Genomic DNA, 20,785 nt, shown 5'->3' on the forward strand with positions numbered 1-20,785 from the left:
ATTTCGAACGCCAAGTTAGAAAACTCGGAAATAGATCGATTGATCGCGCATCTGACCGGGGAACATTATCGTTCTCCAGAATGCAGATCGCAAAGCTATCAGCTTGTTACGTCACGGCTCGTGAGTGCGCCAGTGTTATAAGCACTCGCGTGATTATCAAAATATTCAACTATAAGTTAACTACTCGACCAAATGCGCTAAAGTTTCACTAGCTAATTTGTGAACGCACAAGGGTTAACCCACATAACACAAATTATGCTAAACGTTATTTGTCATGCCCTCTTTAATGGTCACTAATCTGCTGTCTCCATGCCGCTGTAGATCCGTTTTCGCATGATCGTTGAGCTTTGCAAAACACGCAGACTGAAAACGAGGGCACTCCTTCGAAAGCCAACTGAGTTGCGGGAGCTTATTAATAATTTGCACTCTCCTTGTCGCTGTAAATTCTTTTTTTTTCATCATCGATGAGCCCTGCAAAAGACGCGGACTGAGAACGAGGGCACTCATTTCACGGCAGCTGAGTTGCAGCAGCTTAATTAATAATTTACGCTCTCCTTGCCACGGCAAATCCTTCTTTAACACGAAGGTCTTCTTTAAAGACTTCACTGATATCATTTCTGTTACGGATACGACGTCGATAAAATGAACACGAACAGATGACAAAGAAACAGAACAAAATGTTTGTCATTGATTTGGATGGCCTGGGAGCCGAGCCCACGACCTCTCGGTTCGCGACGGTTAGGAGGGCGCTCTACTCACTGCTCTACCGACGCTCATGCATGAGGCTCCACAAACGCGTCTTATATGTCTCACACCTCCCTTTCACAGTGATTATGGTTGGCAGTCGTGGTGTCGTCGTCTGGGATCGGTGAACTACTGCATTATGACACTAACGCACGCTGACAGGAAGCGCTTCGGTAGTTTCAGCTTTCAGTGCAGCTAGAAACACGCAAACGGGACGTCGAACGCCTACCCGCGTTCATCGATCAAGCTATGACCTCTGCCTCTCGCGTTCCTGAAGCACTGTCCAGTATACGCATGAGCACGGGCGTAGATTACCCTATTACTGGAGAGCGTACACCTTGGCGTTTCTCTCCTCAAAGGACGATACTTTGAAAGAGTGCATATCGAGTACTAGTTTTGTTTGCGTGTTGATGTCATCTTTGCGCGGGATTCAGCATATACGATGTCCAGGTGCATGTTAGCTACTTGAGCTACCACAAAGGTTAAGTCATGATCTTGGCGTTAGTCTTCGGAATGGAGATGTGCCACTAGACGTGAACATGGGTGCATTCCCGTCAAACGGTACTATAGCTGTCAAACACCAATATATATTGTGCAAGCTCTCATACATCAATGTACAGACGGGTCCACTGTTAAAGGGAACACTTGCGTTTCGTGTATGTCCGGATTTCGCTCTCCTACAAAAGCATAACGGCTTATATTTGCATAACACTACTGGTGGTTGACAGTTCCGAACTCTCATGATGGACTAGTAACGTGCACAAACAATCTTTCCGCATCCACTAGCCGTTACGGGGCCGACAAAATGAAAGTTGCTCATTCGAGTGTTCCCTTTAACAGTGGACCGTACTGTACAATCAACTATACTCCTGTGAAGACACGGTTCTCTTTCGTGTTATACCGATGGCGATGACGGAGGGAGGGATCAACCATGTTTTTGCAGCATCGGTCAGCTCTGCAAAAAACGCAGATCGAGAACAAGGGCACTCACTCCAGGGCCATCTGAGTTCCAGGAGCTTATTATTAATTTGCGGCTCTCCTTGCCGCTGTAGATCTTCTTTTAACACGAAAGTGTTTTGTGCCGGGGTACATCAAGACTTCAGTGACGTATTTCCGTCACGGAAATGACGTCAAAAAATGCACACGACAAAGAAAAGGTTCTATCAACGGGAGTCAAACTCACGACCTCTCGATTCCCGACAACAGATGCCCGGCACGCTGTCTACTGCGCCACCGTCACACACTCTAGAGGCTATACAAACGCGCCTTTTATATCTCACACTTTCCTCTCACAGTGCTGTTGGTCGGCGGGGTGGTGTCACGATAGCCAGGTGGGCTAGTTGGTATCTCATTAGGATATAAAAATTTGAGCTCAAATAAACTTCTTCGTCCTGTATTGTATATTTGTGCTCAAAGGTTTATATCATAATGGCTTGGTGTCGCCGTCTGGGAGCGGTAAAATTGAAGTAATGCATCATGACCGTGGCCTCCGCGATTAGCTCCTGCAACGCGTCGTTGCTACGCATCCGTCCCATTAGGCGCGTTTCCAATAGCATAAGTGCAATTTTGTCTATTCCTTAACGCACCGCGATGTGGCGACTTGGCCCAAGCATAGGCCTCGCTCATAGCATCCATCCATATTAAAAATAGCTCTGCGACGCGCGCCTGCCTCTGTAACACCGCGTTCTCACCCCGAGAAAATCGCGGTCGAGCTTGAGGGCACACACGACGCGCGTTGCGTTTTCCTCTAGTCCGGCCATAGTGTTCTGTTTACTCTTTAACATGCCGCGGAATGGCAACAAAATGCACCTTAGTCGACGCTCTTCAGGCTGTCACACCACTTTCTCAGATTGCGCTCTCACCGTTAACTACTACAGCTATCACAAAGGTTTGTCTAATCGTTGATCATGGACGTCAGTCGTCGGGATGGACACGTGCCACCAAGCGTCAACTCGGGTGCATCCACGTTAAACGGTGCCATAGCTTCCAAACACCAATAGACATTGAGCAAGCTCTCTTATACCAATGTACAGTAGATATTCTACTACTTCTGGAAGGACACGTTTTACTTTCGTGGTATATCGATTCTTATGACAGAGGAATCAATCATGCTCTTTATTGCATCATTTATAAGCTCTGCAAAACGCACAGACTGAGAATGACAGCAATCATTCGACGGCCAACCGTGTCGCGGAGCGTATTAGTAATACGCGCTCCCCATAGCACTATGGTTAAAGCAGCGCAAAAAACACGAACGAAGAAGGAGACATGAAGAAGGAGACGTCGTGTCTCCTCCTTCTTTCTTGTTTTTTGCGCTGCTTTAACCATATAATGGAACCTTGAGATAACTGATATTTATTCTCCAACCAAAGTTACGAAGACACGTAAAAACCCGACGTTTCGGAACCAGCTCGGTTCCTTCCTCAGGGGGGACTGCGGCGGCTTGGCAGCGGCCTCTTTAAGGCACACTCGCGGCGGTTAACGACCCCACGCATTACCGAGGAGCGTAGCCCATGCGCATACACCGGGGGGAGAGTTCCGAGTGAACGGTTGATATTTTGAGTGGTCCTCTGTATATGCCACGACTCCAGTAGTAACCTCCTCCTCCACTTGGTTTCACTTTCGAGGATGGCGGTTCCGTTGAAGTCTATTCTGTGGTCAAATGTCTCTGCGTGCTCGGCGACGGCGCTGCGTTCTTTGTTGAGTTTACGGACGTCGTTGACGTGTTGCCTAATCCGTTCGGGGAAGTTTTTGGTCTCGCCGATGTATGACGAGGGGCAGTCGGCACACGGTATTTTGTAAACGACGCCGGGCGCCCTGTCTTTTGTTGGTCGGTCTTTCGGGCGGGGAAGGAAGCGGCCCAGCGTGCATGAAGGCACGTGCGCGATGTGCACGCCTTCTTTCCTAAAAATCCGAGCCAACGCCTCGCTGGCTCCCTGGACGTATGGGACCGACACGCGTTTTGGAGAGCTGTTCGTCAATGCTGGCTGGGACGTTTCTCGACGTCCAGGTGGCAAGAAGGGGCAGTGACTTGGAGTTCTCCGTTTACAGGAAGCCGACGCACACCGGCCGGTACCTTCAATACGATTCGTCCCATCCCTCCACCCACAAGGCCTCCGTTGTGTCCACATTACTTCAGAGAGCCAAAAAGATATGTTCCACTGACACGGAACGCCGGAAAGAAGAGGCCCGCGTAATTGCGGACCTCAGAAAAAACGGTTATCCCAGAAATTTCATTCGATCCGTCGCCCGCCGCGCAGAGAAAAGAGGTTACGCGACTCCCAGCCAGCATTGACGAACAGCTCTCCAAAACGCGTGTCGGTCCCATACGTCCAGGGAGCCAGCGAGGCGTTGGCTCGGATTTTTAGGAAAGAAGGCGTGCACATCGCGCACGTGCCTTCATGCACGCTGGGCCGCTTCCTTCCCCGCCCGAAAGACCGACCAACAAAGACAGGGCGCCCGGCGTCGTTTACAAAATACCGTGTGCCGACTGCCCCTCGTCATACATCGGCGAGACCAAAAACTTCCCCGAACGGATTAGGCAACACGTCAACGACGTCCGTAAACTCAACAAAGAACGCAGCGCCGTCGCCGAGCACGCAGAGACATTTGACCACAGAATAGACTTCAACGGAACCGCCATCCTCGAAAGTGAAACCAAGTGGAGGAGGAGGTTACTACTGGAGTCGTGGCATATACAGAGGACCACTCAAAATATCAACCGTTCACTCGGAACTCTCCCCCCGGTGTATGCGCATGGGCTACGCTCCTCGGTAATGCGTGGGGTCGTTAACCGCCGCGAGAGTGCCTTAAAGAGGCCGCTGCCAAGCCGCCGCAGTCCCCCCTGAGGAAGGAACCGAGCTGGTTCCGAAACGTCGGGTTTTTACGTGTCTTCGTAACTTTGGTTGGAGAATAAATATCAGTTATCTCAGTTTACTTACCCAACCAGACAGACTTCTGTCTAATGTTTACCTTCAATTCAATCAGCCAGGACTTCGGCCGCGATACCATGCAGCTAGTCAAGCGCTACATACGCATCAAGGAGGGAATATCAGTCTTCAAAACTCATCTGGACTTCAATCGCACCTGCAAAGATAGGAAAGTCGTCCCTCAAAGCCTACGCCTGAAACGCCCTGTCTCGACCCCCGAAGGTATGGAAATCGTCATGAGAGCAGAACAACGGCTGGTCAACGCCCGCCTGCACGAAATCAACGCCTCTCTACGGAAAAAGGAATTAGACCTGTTCTTCGCCAAGCGTAAACTTCAGCACCGCATCCCTGGATTGATGCCTCCGATCGACGCATTCGCGGACTCCGTGGCAGCGTCGTCTGCAGTCAGGCATCGGACCGCGCAGGATAGGAAACTTTCTCACCTGTTGGACCGGGGTTCGCCCCAAGGCAACCCAAATCCCAGGTTTGTCACCAATTTGTCATCCCGCCCACTCACTAATCGGGAAACTTCTGTTCTGGCAAAGGGACACGGGTATAACGTGTCAACGACGCCCCGTTTATCGAAAGTCGTCGCGGCTGTAGAGGAAGCCGTCCAGAGTGTGAGGCCAAGCGCCAGAGAAGAAATTAGACTAAAATCAATTGGAATCCTTTCGAAATTGCCGTCACAAGGGAAAAAGAACTTGACCGCAGAAGAGAGCAAAGCCCTTCGGGAACTCCGACAAGATCAGAGCATTGTCATCCTCCCCGCTGACAAGGGCAACTCAACGGTGGTGTTGGACAGCCGGGACTATGACCGGAAGATTTCGGCCCTTTTAGAGGGTGACGCATATACGCAGCTAAAAAAGGATCCGACGAAGCAAACTCAGACTCAGCTAAACAAGCTACTCTCCGAAATTTTCAAGCACCACCCACAATTAAAAGCACTCTACCTAAGTCTAATCTGCCGCAACGGCTCCGCACCGGGTTTCTACGGACTACCCAAAATTCACAAGCCTGGCGCTCCCCTCCGACCGATCGTCGACTTCACTTCCTCTCCATGCCGAGCCCTTTCAAGCTTCCTGCACCGAATCATCGCCCCTCTCACCCGGAATACCCCAACTCATGTCCGCGACTCCAGCCATTTCGTGCAGCTAGCATCAGAGGTGAGCATCGACGAAGACGAGAGCCTGGTCTCGTTCGACGTCGTATCTTTGTTCACCAATGTGCCGGTACCCTTATCTGTATCCTGTGCCCGTGCTGCTCTTGAGGGTGACGATGGCTTGAGTCAAAGGACCCCACTCACTGTGGACGAACTCTGCCGCCTACTGGAATTCTGCCTGTCCAGCACGTATTTTTCCTACAAAGGAACAATCTTCAGGCAAAACAGTGGAACCGCAATGGGAGCCTCCATCTCCGTCACAATGGCAAACCTGACCATGGAACATATAGAAAGGGAAGCACTTGGCTCCTTCTCGCCGCGACCCAAGCTCTTTCTTCGCTACGTGGACGATTGCTTTTGTGTCGTGAAGACATCTGAAATTGAAAACTTCAGACTGCACCTAAATTCCGTTCACCCAGCCATACAGTTCACGGTCGAGTGTGAACGCGACCGCACCCTCCCCTTTCTCGACGTCCAGGTGGCAAGAAGGGGCAGTGACTTGGAGTTCTCCGTTTACAGGAAGCCGACGCACACCGGCCGGTACCTTCAATACGATTCGTCCCATCCCTCCACCCACAAGGCCTCCGTTGTGTCCACATTACTTCAGAGAGCCAAAAAGATATGTTCCACTGACACGGAACGCCGGAAAGAAGAGGCCCGCGTAATTGCGGACCTCAGAAAAAACGGTTATCCCAGAAATTTCATTCGATCCGTCGCCCGCCGCGCAGAGAAAAAGAGGTTACGCGACTCCCAGCCAGCATTGACGAACAGCTCTCCAAAACGCGTGTCGGTCCCATACGTCCAGGGAGCCAGCGAGGCGTTGGCTCGGATTTTTAGGAAAGAAGGCGTGCACATCGCGCACGTGCCTTCATGCACGCTGGGCCGCTTCCTTCCCCGCCCGAAAGACCGACCAACAAAAGACAGGGCGCCCGGCGTCGTTTACAAAATACCGTGTGCCGACTGCCCCTCGTCATACATCGGCGAGACCAAAAACTTCCCCGAACGGATTAGGCAACACGTCAACGACGTCCGTAAACTCAACAAAGAACGCAGCGCCGTCGCCGAGCACGCAGAGACATTTGACCACAGAATAGACTTCAACGGAACCGCCATCCTCGAAAGTGAAACCAAGTGGAGGAGGAGGTTACTACTGGAGTCGTGGCATATACAGAGGACCACTCAAAATATCAACCGTTCACTCGGAACTCTCCCCCCGGTGTATGCGCATGGGCTACGCTCCTCGGTAATGCGTGGGGTCGTTAACCGCCGCGAGAGTGCCTTAAAGAGGCCGCTGCCAAGCCGCCGCAGTCCCCCCTGAGGAAGGAACCGAGCTGGTTCCGAAACGTCGGGTTTTTACGTGTCTTCGTAACTTTGGTTGGAGAATAAATATCAGTTATCTCAGTTTACTTACCCAACCAGACAGACTTCTGTCTAATGTTTACCTTCAATTCAATCAGCCAGGACTTCGGCCGCGATACCATGCAGCTAGTCAAGCGCTACATACGCATCAAGGAGGGAATATCAGTCTTCAAAACTCATCTGGACTTCAATCGCACCTGCAAAGATAGGAAAGTCGTCCCTCAAAGCCTACGCCTGAAACGCCCTGTCTCGACCCCCGAAGGTATGGAAATCGTCATGAGAGCAGAACAACGGCTGGTCAACGCCCGCCTGCACGAAATCAACGCCTCTCTACGGAAAAAGGAATTAGACCTGTTCTTCGCCAAGCGTAAACTTCAGCACCGCATCCCTGGATTGATGCCTCCGATCGACGCATTCGCGGACTCCGTGGCAGCGTCGTCTGCAGTCAGGCATCGGACCGCGCAGGATAGGAAACTTTCTCACCTGTTGGACCGGGGTTCGCCCCAAGGCAACCCAAATCCCAGGTTTGTCACCAATTTGTCATCCCGCCCACTCACTAATCGGGAAACTTCTGTTCTGGCAAAGGGACACGGGTATAACGTGTCAACGACGCCCCGTTTATCGAAAGTCGTCGCGGCTGTAGAGGAAGCCGTCCAGAGTGTGAGGCCAAGCGCCAGAGAAGAAATTAGACTAAAATCAATTGGAATCCTTTCGAAATTGCCGTCACAAGGGAAAAAGAACTTGACCGCAGAAGAGAGCAAAGCCCTTCGGGAACTCCGACAAGATCAGAGCATTGTCATCCTCCCCGCTGACAAGGGCAACTCAACGGTGGTGTTGGACAGCCGGGACTATGACCGGAAGATTTCGGCCCTTTTAGAGGGTGACGCATATACGCAGCTAAAAAAGGATCCGACGAAGCAAACTCAGACTCAGCTAAACAAGCTACTCTCCGAAATTTTCAAGCACCACCCACAATTAAAAGCACTCTACCTAAGTCTAATCTGCCGCAACGGCTCCGCACCGGGTTTCTACGGACTACCCAAAATTCACAAGCCTGGCGCTCCCCTCCGACCGATCGTCGACTTCACTTCCTCTCCATGCCGAGCCCTTTCAAGCTTCCTGCACCGAATCATCGCCCCTCTCACCCGGAATACCCCAACTCATGTCCGCGACTCCAGCCATTTCGTGCAGCTAGCATCAGAGGTGAGCATCGACGAAGACGAGAGCCTGGTCTCGTTCGACGTCGTATCTTTGTTCACCAATGTGCCGGTACCCTTATCTGTATCCTGTGCCCGTGCTGCTCTTGAGGGTGACGATGGCTTGAGTCAAAGGACCCCACTCACTGTTGACGAACTCTGCCGCCTACTGGAATTCTGCCTGTCCAGCACGTATTTTTCCTACAAAGGAACAATCTTCAGGCAAAACAGTGGAACCGCAATGGGAGCCTCCATCTCCGTCACAATGGCAAACCTGACCATGGAACATATAGAAAGGGAAGCACTTGGCTCCTTCTCGCCGCGACCCAAGCTCTTTCTTCGCTACGTGGACGATTGCTTTTGTGTCGTGAAGACATCTGAAATTGAAAACTTCAGACTGCACCTAAATTCCGTTCACCCAGCCATACAGTTCACGGTCGAGTGTGAACGCGACCGCACCCTCCCCTTTCTCGACGTCCAGGTGGCAAGAAGGGGCAGTGACTTGGAGTTCTCCGTTTACAGGAAGCCGACGCACACCGGCCGGTACCTTCAATACGATTCGTCCCATCCCTCCACCCACAAGGCCTCCGTTGTGTCCACATTACTTCAGAGAGCCAAAAAGATATGTTCCACTGACACGGAACGCCGGAAAGAAGAGGCCCGCGTAATTGCGGACCTCAGAAAAAACGGTTATCCCAGAAATTTCATTCGATCCGTCGCCCGCCGCGCAGAGAAAAAGAGGTTACGCGACTCCCAGCCAGCATTGACGAACAGCTCTCCAAAACGCGTGTCGGTCCCATACGTCCAGGGAGCCAGCGAGGCGTTGGCTCGGATTTTTAGGAAAGAAGGCGTGCACATCGCGCACGTGCCTTCATGCACGCTGGGCCGCTTCCTTCCCCGCCCGAAAGACCGACCAACAAAAGACAGGGCGCCCGGCGTCGTTTACAAAATACCGTGTGCCGACTGCCCCTCGTCATACATCGGCGAGACCAAAAACTTCCCCGAACGGATTAGGCAACACGTCAACGACGTCCGTAAACTCAACAAAGAACGCAGCGCCGTCGCCGAGCACGCAGAGACATTTGACCACAGAATAGACTTCAACGGAACCGCCATCCTCGAAAGTGAAACCAAGTGGAGGAGGAGGTTACTACTGGAGTCGTGGCATATACAGAGGACCACTCAAAATATCAACCGTTCACTCGGAACTCTCCCCCCGGTGTATGCGCATGGGCTACGCTCCTCGGTAATGCGTGGGGTCGTTAACCGCCGCGAGTGTGCCTTAAAGAGGCCGCTGCCAAGCCGCCGCAGTCCCCCCTGAGGAAGGAACCGAGCTGGTTCCGAAACGTCGGGTTTTTACGTGTCTTCGTAACTTTGGTTGGAGAATAAATATCAGTTATCTCAGTTTACTTACCCAACCAGACAGACTTCTGTCTAATGTTTACCTTCAATTCTATAATGGAACCTTACCAACTTATCAGCTTCTTGAGACGCCGTTCGTAAAAGCTGGAAATGGTCCGGCGAGATCTCAAGTTCTGCACGTGATGCCTCTCGTCACGGCAATTCCTCGACTGCGCAGTGCAAAAAAATCACAGCATATCCACGGAGTGAATGATGATGAGTGGGCGAAGCTGCGGAGGTTCATCGGTAAACCGTGAATCTTCCGTGAATTCTGCCCAGTACATCATCACCGACGTGAGATAGGGCGCGTTTATACTAAAGGTTCGATGAGTTATGACGACTTGCAGCTCACTTTAATTTTACATGTACGCTGTGAATTTTCATTGTTTAGAAAACCATTGCTTTAGAAAACATCTGGCGTCTTTCGTTAAGCAGCTGGCGTCTTTTCCTCTTGCTTTAGAAACATCTGGCGTTCTTCCGTTTTGCTTTTACAAAACATCTGGCGTCTTTCGTTGGTTTATTTCATCAATCAACAGCGTTTTGAACAAAATTGTTATTGATTAATCACGCACAGGAGAAATCTCACCAGGCACTACCTTGGAGGTAAAGAATGGCTGCTAATGGGAATGAGAGACAGAAGAAGTCGGCTTTTAGCTACCGCTGCGAATTTTTTATTGTTCATCAACGCACAGGAAAAATCTCCCACCGGCACCACCTTGGACGTCAAAGCGTAAGACTGGTTACGGACTACGACTACGACTACGAGGGACGAACGGGTGCCGCCTTAAGGAGCTTCGCCCCTAAAAGTATCGACGCACCAACTGTGAAGAAGCGGCCTCTTGAGACGCCGTTCGTAAAAGCTGGAAATGGTCCGGCGAGATCTCAAGTTCTGCACGTGATGCCTCTCGTCACGGCAATTCCTCGACTGCGCAGTGCAAAAAGTATCGACGCACCAACTGTGCAGAAGCGGCTTCTTGAGACGCCGTTCGTAAAAGCTGGAAATTGTCCGGCGAGATCTCAAGTTCTGCACGTGATGCCTCTCGTCACGGCAATTCTTCGACTGCGCAGTGCAAAAAGTATCGACGCACCAACTGTGAAAAAGCGGCTTCTTGAGACGCCGTTCGTAAAAGCTGGAAATTGTCCGGCGAGATCTCAAGTTCTGCACGTGATGCCTCTCGTCACGGCAATTCCTCGACTGCGCAGTGCAAAAACTATCGACGCACCAACTGTGCAGAAGCGGCTTCATGAGACGCCGTTCGTAAAAGCTGGAAATGGTCCGGCGAGATCTCAAGTTCTGCACATGATGCCTCTCGTCACGGCAATTCCTCGACTGCGCAGTGCAAAAAGTATCGACGCACCAACTGTGAAAAAGCGGCTTCTTGAGACGCCGTTCGTAAAAGCTGGAAATGGTCCGGCGAGATCTCAAGTTCTGCACGTGATGCCTCTCGTCACGGCAATTCCTCGACTGTGCAGTGCAAAAAGTATCGACGCACCAACTGTGAAAAAGCGGCTTCTTGAGACGCCGTTCGTAATGGCTCATTCACACTGGGGAATCCGCCCGCCACAGCGACCGGAATTCGCGCGCCGCCGTAATTCCACATTGTTCACACCACTTAGCAAACGCACCGCCGAAACTAGGTCATCTAGTTGTCATCGTCCCTTCGCGCGAAGGAACGCTGGCATCGACGCGCTCGGCGTTGCGTACGCGTTTCGTTATGGCGAAGCGCATAAACAGGAGCAGGGTCGTCGAACTGCTGGGCCTGCTGCAAAGCAACTTTCTGGCGATGTCGGACGAGGATAAACATGCATTCGCCGAACAAAAGAAACGACGCAAGCAGTTGTGGTTGGTTCGTCCTGATTTGCAAGACGCGAGAAGCTTGGTCTAGCCGAGGTAATGCTACCCGTTTTGCGAGATCGTGATGATGTATTGCAAAGATGCTATTCGCGACAACACTTGGTAGTTGTCGAGAGCTACAGGATGATTACGAAAGACTTCGCTGTTGCTGCGGGCTTCGACGACTCCGATATCACAAGCGCGCCGCCATTTTTCGAATGTTTGACTCGCGTTCAAATTGGTTCGCGGTGAGGGAAGCCGGCGGCAGCTGCCGCAAAAATCGGTCCAGGACCGATCGGCGCGGAATGGGCTTTTCCGGCGGATCTCGCTGCCGCCGAAGCGGATTCCGCGCGCTCTCGCCGCCGATTGTCTCAGTGTGAACGCGCCATAAAAGCTGGAAATGGTCCGGCGAGATCTGAAGTTCTGCACGTGATGCCTCTCGTCACGGCAATTCCTCGACTGCGCAGTGCAAAAAGTATCGACGCACCAACTGTGAAAAAGCGGCTTCTTGAGACGCCGTTCGTAAAAGCTGGAAATGGTCCGGCGAGATCTCAAGTTCTGCACGTGATGCCTCTCGTCACGGCAATTCCTCGACTGCGCAGTGCAAAAAGTATCGACGCACCAACTGTGAAGAAGCGGCCTCTTGAGACGCCGTTCGTAAAAGCTGGAAATGGTCCGGCGAGATCTCAAGTTCTGCACGTGATGCCTCTCGTCACGGCAATTCCTCGACTGCGCAGTGCAAAAAGTATCGACGCACCAACTGTGAAAAAGCGGCTTCTTGAGACGCCGTTCGTAAAAGCTGGAAATGGTCCGGCGAGATCTCAAGTTCTGCACGTGATGCCTCTCGTCACGGCAATTCCTCGACTGCGCAGTGCAAAAACTATCGACGCACCAACTGTGCAGAAGCGGCTTCTTGAGACGCCGCTCGTAAAAGCTGGAAATGGTCCGGCGAGATCTCAAGTTCTGCACGTGATGCCTCTCGTCACGGCAATTCCTCGACTGCGCAGTGCAAAAAGTATCGACGCACCAACTGTGAAGAAGCAGCTTCTTGAGACACCGTTCGTAAAACCCGGAAATCTTTGAGGTGGATCACTGGCAGTAGCGTCAGCGCCGCGAAACTTTCGCGCATACCTTGTCGCATCTGTTACAGCTACCGCTGTCCACGCACTGGGGTTTCCTTTTGTTCCTTGGCACTCCTTGCAGTCCGACCAGTTCATCTTCGGATGCTACGACGATGGTCCGGCCAGACTTTCGGCAAGTAGCGGCCCTCATCACGGCAATTCCTCGAATGCGCAGTGGAAAACGCATACAAGCAGCAGATTTGCAGGAGCGCCTTCTTGAGACGCCGTTCATAAAAGCCGGAAATCTTCGAGTGGGGTCATTGGCAGCAGCCTCAGCACAGAGACATGAGATAGCGCTCGTCTCGTGTCTCTGTTCTTCGTGTGTGTCTCCGTTTTTCGCGCTACCTGCTCAAATATGCATTCTTACAAACTGGTCCAGATTTCAGTTCTCATAAGCGTCAGCACCGTGACAACTTCGCCCACACCTTGTTGACTCAGTAACAGATTGGCTGATACACAGTACTTCGGCTGACATGCGTTACTTCTAGAGCTGCTGCCGCCGCTGCCAGTGAGCACGCTTTGCTTTTCAGTTCAGTTTGAGTTTATTGGTTTCATATGCATCAGTTACAAAGTACTTGTATACAGTTGAGGATCTTAGAGTATAAATACTGAAAAGTGCACCCTCAGTTAGAAATTACAATATAACGAAATTCTAAAATTGACAGAAGACTACCAGGCGCTTAGCAGGCAAGAACAGTTGAAACACAAAATGAGATAATATGAATACAATAAAATGCAATGCAAAATGCGAAATATAATATACTAAGCAGTACAATGCAAAATCGAATGAAATACAGCAAAAAAACACATAATAAAAATAAAAATGAAAAATTGGAGAAGGAAAGAACAGGAAAGAAGAAAACGAAGGACACGCAAAGTGTTACGAGCGGCGACGTTGGCCGACGCGGACTCGGGGGGTAGCGTGGAGCTGAGCGGCGACAGTCGTACCGCAGGCCCAGGGATGTCCAGAACAGCAGGAAGCCGAGGCAGAGAGACCGGCGTTGAGGAAAACTTAACAGACGTTTATTTACAACATCATAGAGGACAGGATCGTCAGAACGACATCTAGTCCGACCGATCCGTCCCGAGCAGACGCTCTGCTGCTCCTTAAATACGCTTCATTCCCAAGATAAGGAAACTCCTTAACTGCAACTGTCCAATCACAAACGTGCATGCCTTTGAAGCTCCATAACTAGCAAACGTCCAATCACAAACGTGCATGCCTTTGGAGGATCCGTCTCTTCGACACATATGTCACCGCCCCCAGGATAGCAATGCCAGCGACCACTGCACTCTCACTCTCCACGTCCGACCAGTTCGGAAGAAAGGGGGGGGGGTGGCAATGTCACTTCGCGGAACTGAAAATCCCTTTATGAACAAAGGCACCAGCTTTCACCAAAAACACACTCGTTGCAAACACGCTTTCCACGGAGGAGACCCGCGCGTAGCTTCCACCTTCCAGCTGAAGCGCCCAGTTCAGGGAAAAGACGGCAGTTGTAGGTGGCAAATCCGTACTCCGAAATGAGGGGGGGGGGGTGTCCAAGAAGCGGGAAGGCTCCTTTGGGGACAGCTGGCCCAGGACCCTCGCATTTGCTTTGTAACAAAAGGAAAACACACGTGGGAAAATGACATAAAAATGACATAACTTAGGTGAGCTATCGGAAGTTAATAGATAAGATTTTAATTGTTTTTATGTCAAAATGGGTGCACGGTTTTAAGCTGAACAGGTAAGCTATTTTAACATTGAATGGTGGCAAATTTAGATGTTTTTACCGTAGTTTGTGCAAATGGGTGGTAGCAAGTAATTATAACTAAAAGCTGACATGGTTGGGTTATTATCTTTGAGGGAGCTACGTTCAATGTATTCAAAGGAGAGCAGACAATTGAGTAGTTTAGAAGACATAATATTTCAAATGTATTAAAATAACTTTTTGATAGATAAAATTTAGTGGTCATCAAGGAGGCTGAAAACGTTAAAACGCGAAGGAGAATTAATTATAGGCTTTTGGCGTGAATGGAAAACAAGAAATTTAGTCTTAGGTGGAATAATAAGTATTTCGTTATTGTTACACGATTTTATTAGGTGATCAAGTGTCATATTTAGCTTATTTATTAAAGAAGACATAGATTTATCAGGTACATATAAAGTGGTGTCGTCAGCATACGAAACATAATGGCATAAATCAGTGAAGTCAGGCGTATCATTAATGCAAAAAGAGCAACGGATACAGAATTGAACCCTGTGGTACTCATTGGTTAGTTTTAAAATGCGAGAATGTTCCATGTGCGTATACAACAAACTCTCTGTCACTTAAATAATGCTTTAAAAACGTTACAGCTGGGCCAGTTATTCCATATGCTTCTAGTTTATTATGCGAAATTGCATGATTAATGGTATCAAAGGCTTTAGTGAGGTCTAGGAAAACGGAACCGACGAATTCATTCTTATCGAAGGTGTTAATGAAATCTGAATTAAAGCTAGTGTACAACTGTGGATCTGTTTTATTTTGGTTAAAGTGATGCATGAAACCTGTTTTTCTTCTCTCTCAGATGAATGTGGCGGGATAAAGTATTCTGATTGCGTCAAATCCTATCATTCTGGTAAATATGTCGGAATTTTAGAAAAGTCCTACAAAGGGACACCTGAAAGTGCAAACAAATCTTGGCGTTACCAAAGCAGCACGACTGCTGGAAAGTTATGTAGCGAAGTGAGGTGGATGCTGCTGAGGTGGATGTACCAGCAGTTCCCGTTTCGGTAAGCTTAAAAACGGAGAAACTTCTTCCCCTCATGGAAAAGGTTGACGGTGCGGAAGAACCGCTAATGTTCATATCGCGCACATTTCATGAAAAAAAAAAACATCAGCGCACAGGAAAGTGAAATCAGGATATTGAGAAAGAACGTTGCTGAACTAGAAAGGAAAGAGGATAGCAAACAGCCGCTATAAGCTCAGCTTCAAAAGGAAGTATGCGATCTGGAGTACAAGGGTAGGCAGCCAAACTTGGAAGTTCAAGGAGTGACTGCCTGCTGTACAGGGTGAAAATCTTGTGTCAGTCCTCAACTAGGCCACAGCCATGTGCGCGGTCCCGCTACTTTACGAGGAGGACATAGCCAGCTTCCATAGACTGTCCTGTCATTAGTAAAGGGCCACGAGGAACGTGCCCAACGTCGGAAAGTGGCGATGGTACGCGAGGAATGGAAAAGTGTTCGACGGTGTGCACTTCTGCTACGTCCGCGCACGCGATTGGTCGGAGATGGGCTCGTGGCATGCGTCCCGAGCCGTGGTGAGAAACCTCAGGAGAAGAAACTGGGATCGTTCGGTGGAGCGCTGTACGAAGAAAGTGGAAGAAGTCAGCGTCGCACTCGCGGCGAGAGAAGAAGGCGCCCGGAGCGGGAGGCAGCGGTATGAGAGGCCCGGGAAGCAGCCGTCGACCTTGGTAGACACCGAGCGAGGCTTCCTTCACCTTCTTGACAGGCCGGTAACAACCCACTCTGCAATCCCTGGAGCGCCAAGTCGTTGGTTTGGCCGGGCGGCACTTAGAAGCAAGGGCCCGTACAGTTGTTAGGCCTAACCTTTCACGTCCGACGACGGCCGGATTACCGACGATGGAAACGAGCGACTCATGTGGCGGATGCCGAGCAACGGTGACCGCAGGTACTGAGCGAGAGCGCCGATGGCGAGCGCGACGCAACAGGGACGACGAAGGATTGACTTCGACGCCACGCTGACCGTATAAGTAAGGGGGCTTCATTTTGGACGCTACTGAGAGGCCAGTGTGGCCAGACTGTTATGATAGCTAGAGAATGAGCCTAGCCATAGAATTTTGTTTTGAGTAGTTATATTCATGTATTTCGTGTGAATTCTGAGTATTTGCTCATTTTTTGCCGTGTTGTTTGATAAAGTATGTTTGCCGTGCCACCGCCGTCTCCCGTCTCTCTCTCAATCCGATCTAAATTGTAAGCGCTCCCGAAATACGTGACATAATAAGTGGCGAGCCTTCCAGGATATTCCCATCTTTTGGCCCAGTCACGTATCGTCGGGGGTCGCAGAGATGGAATGGGAGGAGTTGGCGGCCGTGGCCAAGGACTTAGGCATGACCAAGGAGGAGACGCTGAAGTTTTTTGAGAATGCAGAACGACAGCGCAAAAGCGAGCAAGAGAGAGTCCGCGAACAACATGAGATGGAACGAGAGCGTGCTTGTGACAACACGAGCGTGAGAAGGAGATCCTCGAGCTCCGGTTGAGGTTAGCGCAAATAAATGTGGGTTCACGCGAGTGACGAGAGTACTCCCACGACGACGTCGGCCAACTCACGTATTCCAAGAGCTAAGCTTATTTGCCCTCGTAAGTTCATGGCGCCTTTCGATGAACGAAGGCACGACCTTGATGCATATTTGCATCGATTTGAAAGGATTGCGATTGGGCAAAGCTGGGAAAGGAGCGAGTGGGCCAATGCCTTGAGTGCCTCGGCCTCGTGGGAGAGTCGTTGGATTATATAACATGGTAAAAAAGACTTTATTAGAGAGATTCCGGCTAACTGCGGAGGGTTTTCCTGAGAAGTTCCGGACGTGTAGGCCTGAGGAATGTGAGACTGGGAAACAGTTTGTATGCCGCCTTGCCAACTATTTTGATCGCTGGATAGAGCTGTCGGAGACAGAAAAGACATACGAAGGATTCCGCGACAGGATAGTGGCTGTGCAGTTTCTAAACCGGTACAGCAACAAGTTAGCTGTATTTTTGAAGAAGAGAACGCTACACACGGTAGAGGAGATGGCTAAGCAAGCGGACCAGTTTGTGGAGGCTCAGGAACTTAGAATTTAGAGGAGGACAGCGACAACCCTGCGGAGGGAGAGTTGAAAAGGGAGGCCCCAACTACTACACAAAGGGCACAGCAGCGGTATTTCTTGTGCAACAGATTTGGGCACATAGCTATGAGCTGCCTCACAAGCACTAGTCGACAAGAATCCCCAGAGACGGGACACCGTGGTAGCACAGGTAACACCCTTTATATCACACAACACGACAAAAATCAAGAAACACTGAAAATTCACAGACAAAAAATCAATATAGAAAATCATCAGCTAGCAAACGATGTCTGAGCTAAACAATCCATCCAAGTTAGGTGCTGCTTTTTTGCCCCAAGTTCGTCTAGCCACTATGGCTTCTCGGTCGCTACCTTCGCTACCCAAATCGAACGTTCTTACTGTTCATGACGTCGGCTCTGTAACAAAGTATCCTCGCCGTTCCGTCGCGTCCGTCGTTAGCGTTCTTGAAGAGGTCCTACGGTCACCGTCGATCAGCATCCGCGCCAATTCTCTCCATTTCCGGTATCCCGGTCGTCGTCGAGATCGTCGTCGGTCTTGAGAGGAGGTTAGGCCTAACAATCTTCGGCCACCGCTAAGTGCCGCCCGGCCGAACCTACGACGTGGCGCTCCAGAGACTGTCGCGTTGGTCGCGGCCGTACTGCTAGCTAAGAAGGTGAAGTACTGCTGGTACGAGGATCTGCTGGGACGAGGGGCTGCAAGTCCGGGGAGCCTCGCTCGGTTCCTACCAAGGTCTACGGCCACCCCCCGGGCCTCTCGTGCCGCTGCCACTAGAACCGGGCCGCGTGTATCCGAAACATATCCTCTAGAATGGCTGGGGCCCATACTGCGCCGCTATTGGCTGGAGATGGTCACGTGGTCTATGCGCGATTCCGGAATTTTTTTTCGTTTTTGTTTGTTTTCAAGCAACACGCATCCGGGCCCCTGCGCCTCTCGCCGCGAGTGCGACGCTGACTTCTTCGACCTTGTTCGTCTGTTGCTCCACAGAACAATGCCCGTTTCTCTTTCTGGGGTTCTCACCACGGCTCAGACCGCGTGCCACGAGCTCTCCTCCCACCAATCGGGCGCGTGGACGAGGCAGAGTCGCACACCATCGCGGAATTTGCTGCTCCTCGCGTACCGTCGCCACTTTCCGACGTTCGGCACGTTCCTCGTGCCCTTTACACATGACTTGGTGAACGCGACATTTTTTTTTAATTTTCCGTTATCAAACATATTATCTTAATAAAGAGGACGGTCCTGGAGGCGGAGCGTCGATACTAATGGAATCTTGTACGAAATGTCAGATACTTCATCGCTTCTGCGTTCGCACACCTGACTATGAAATACTTTATAAAAATGTAAAACAGCGCTTACTTAAACACAAGACGAAGGAAGAAGAGACACACACGGCGCTGAACTTGCAACTCTGTGTTGCAAGTTCAGCGCCGTGTGTGTCTCTTCTTCCTTCGTCTTGTGTTTAAGTAAGCGCTGTTTTACATTTTTACCATGGAACCTCACCAACTCGCCCAACTTGCGTGTCTTCTTCGGTTTATGAAATACTGTCCGTATTGAATGGTGATACATCATTTACCGTTTGTTATCGGCCACCAAAGAGCAATTTTTAAAATTTTCTGGACTGCAACTACCAATTTTTTGCAAGTAATGCTGATGTAAAGCTTGATTTATTATTCCCGGGAAATTTTAATATTGCTATGGATAACGGCAACGCAATTTCTACGAAATTTAAAAACATAATCTTCTCCAACGGACTCTATGATTTCATTAACCAACCAACAAGAATAACAGCCGAGTCCCAGTCTGTGCTGGGTCCATTCATTACGAACTGCTCTCAGTCATGCATCCATACGTCGATGAAGTCAGGTGTTATGTCATGTCAAATCAGCGACCACTTGCTCATATTCCTGTGTCCAGGCAAATGCCGCACGCGCACACGTCCATCCTCGATCACTTCTTATCATTCACATACTCCGCCCTCAATTCCTTTCATGAGTAAATAAGGAAAACTAACTGAAATGTAATTCACGGATAAGCGTATGATTCGTTTCTTGAAACGTTGAAGAATGAGTACGAGACGTACTTTGCTGTTCAGGTGCGTAAGATAAATACGTAAGTCTTGGATAACATCTGAGCTACGCAACGAGGTTAACAAGAAAGACCACTTATATTAGAATTTCATAGCTTCTCATACCTCAGATGGTCTAGTTGCTTTTAAACAATACAGAAACAAATTAAGAAGTTTCCGTTAGCAAGAAAAGAATAAAACTAATTTTTTTCAGACATTAAAACGTGAAGGCGCGGACTGTTGGGGGAAAGATGGAACACCTTGCTGAACCCAGGCCGCGTTAAGTTGGAAACTTAATGGTGAGCAGGGTTGCCACTGGTGGCTACTTTTCGCCAAATTGGCTAAATTGAGAAGCCCGTGGCGCCCTAAAATTGTGCATGGCGACATGGCAAATTTTTCGCGATTTTAGGCTGAAGTAGTAATTAGTGACCCGCAAGCGGCGATACGTAACTATGCTAACGGCCGGGTCTCCCGAGAGGCGCTGCGAATCCTAACGAATAACGAGCAAAAAATCCGAAACAAAAATGACACTTTCGTTATATGGACGCCCGCACACACAGAAACTCCGCTGGCCGGCAACGAGGCGGCACACGCGGCGGCTCGAGAGCTCAGGAACCGAGCCGTTGCGAACGCCGACGCCGCTTCGACCGAGGTCCCACGCGGGGAAGAGTGGGAGTGGGGAGGAACGTATGACTAGCTACAATGAAATAACGCAGCACTACAAGCTAGGCAGACGCAATACCCACCGCCACACAATAGATTAAATAAAAAGCAGGCAGTTGCATGGCGGCAGCTGCAAACACACACTACCCAAACCCAGTTATCTTCGTCTCTGTTACCCTGATCTCTATTGACAGACAAATGTAAGATGTGCGATGCAAGGGCAACACTGGGCCACATACTATGGGAGTGCTCGAGCTTAGACGACAAAGCACACGGAAACCATGAGGAGGCAGTATCGAACCGCAGGGTGCGCTGGGAGGAGGCTCTGCTCAGCTCCGCAATCGAAGAACAACTTTGGGCCGTCCAGCGAGCCGAGGAAGCCGCCCGAGCCCAAGGGCTCGCGGCCGATGCCTAGGCCGGGGTTGAGGCCTACCCCAAGTTCGCTGGACTTTATAATAAAGTATTTCTCTCTTTCCTCTCGGCTTAGGTCTCG

At 50.3% G+C, this 20,785-nt stretch overlaps 1 protein-coding gene across 1 annotated transcript in view; it reads left to right on the forward strand.

Annotated features, from left to right (window-relative positions):
• Window positions 1–16,793: 16,793 nt before the first annotated feature.
• LOC119385376 (facilitated trehalose transporter Tret1) overlaps window positions 16,794–20,785 on the forward strand; it is a 46,306-nt gene continuing 42,314 nt past the window's right edge. The window contains exon 1 of the mRNA XM_037652825.1: window positions 16,794–16,955. Coding sequence (XP_037508753.1) covers window positions 16,794–16,955 — 162 coding nt within the window. The remainder of the gene's footprint in view (window positions 16,956–20,785) is intronic.

Source organism: Rhipicephalus sanguineus, chromosome 3 (genome assembly GCF_013339695.2).
Source record: "Rhipicephalus sanguineus isolate Rsan-2018 chromosome 3, BIME_Rsan_1.4, whole genome shotgun sequence".
Lineage (NCBI taxonomy): Eukaryota > Metazoa > Arthropoda > Arachnida > Ixodida > Ixodidae > Rhipicephalus > Rhipicephalus sanguineus.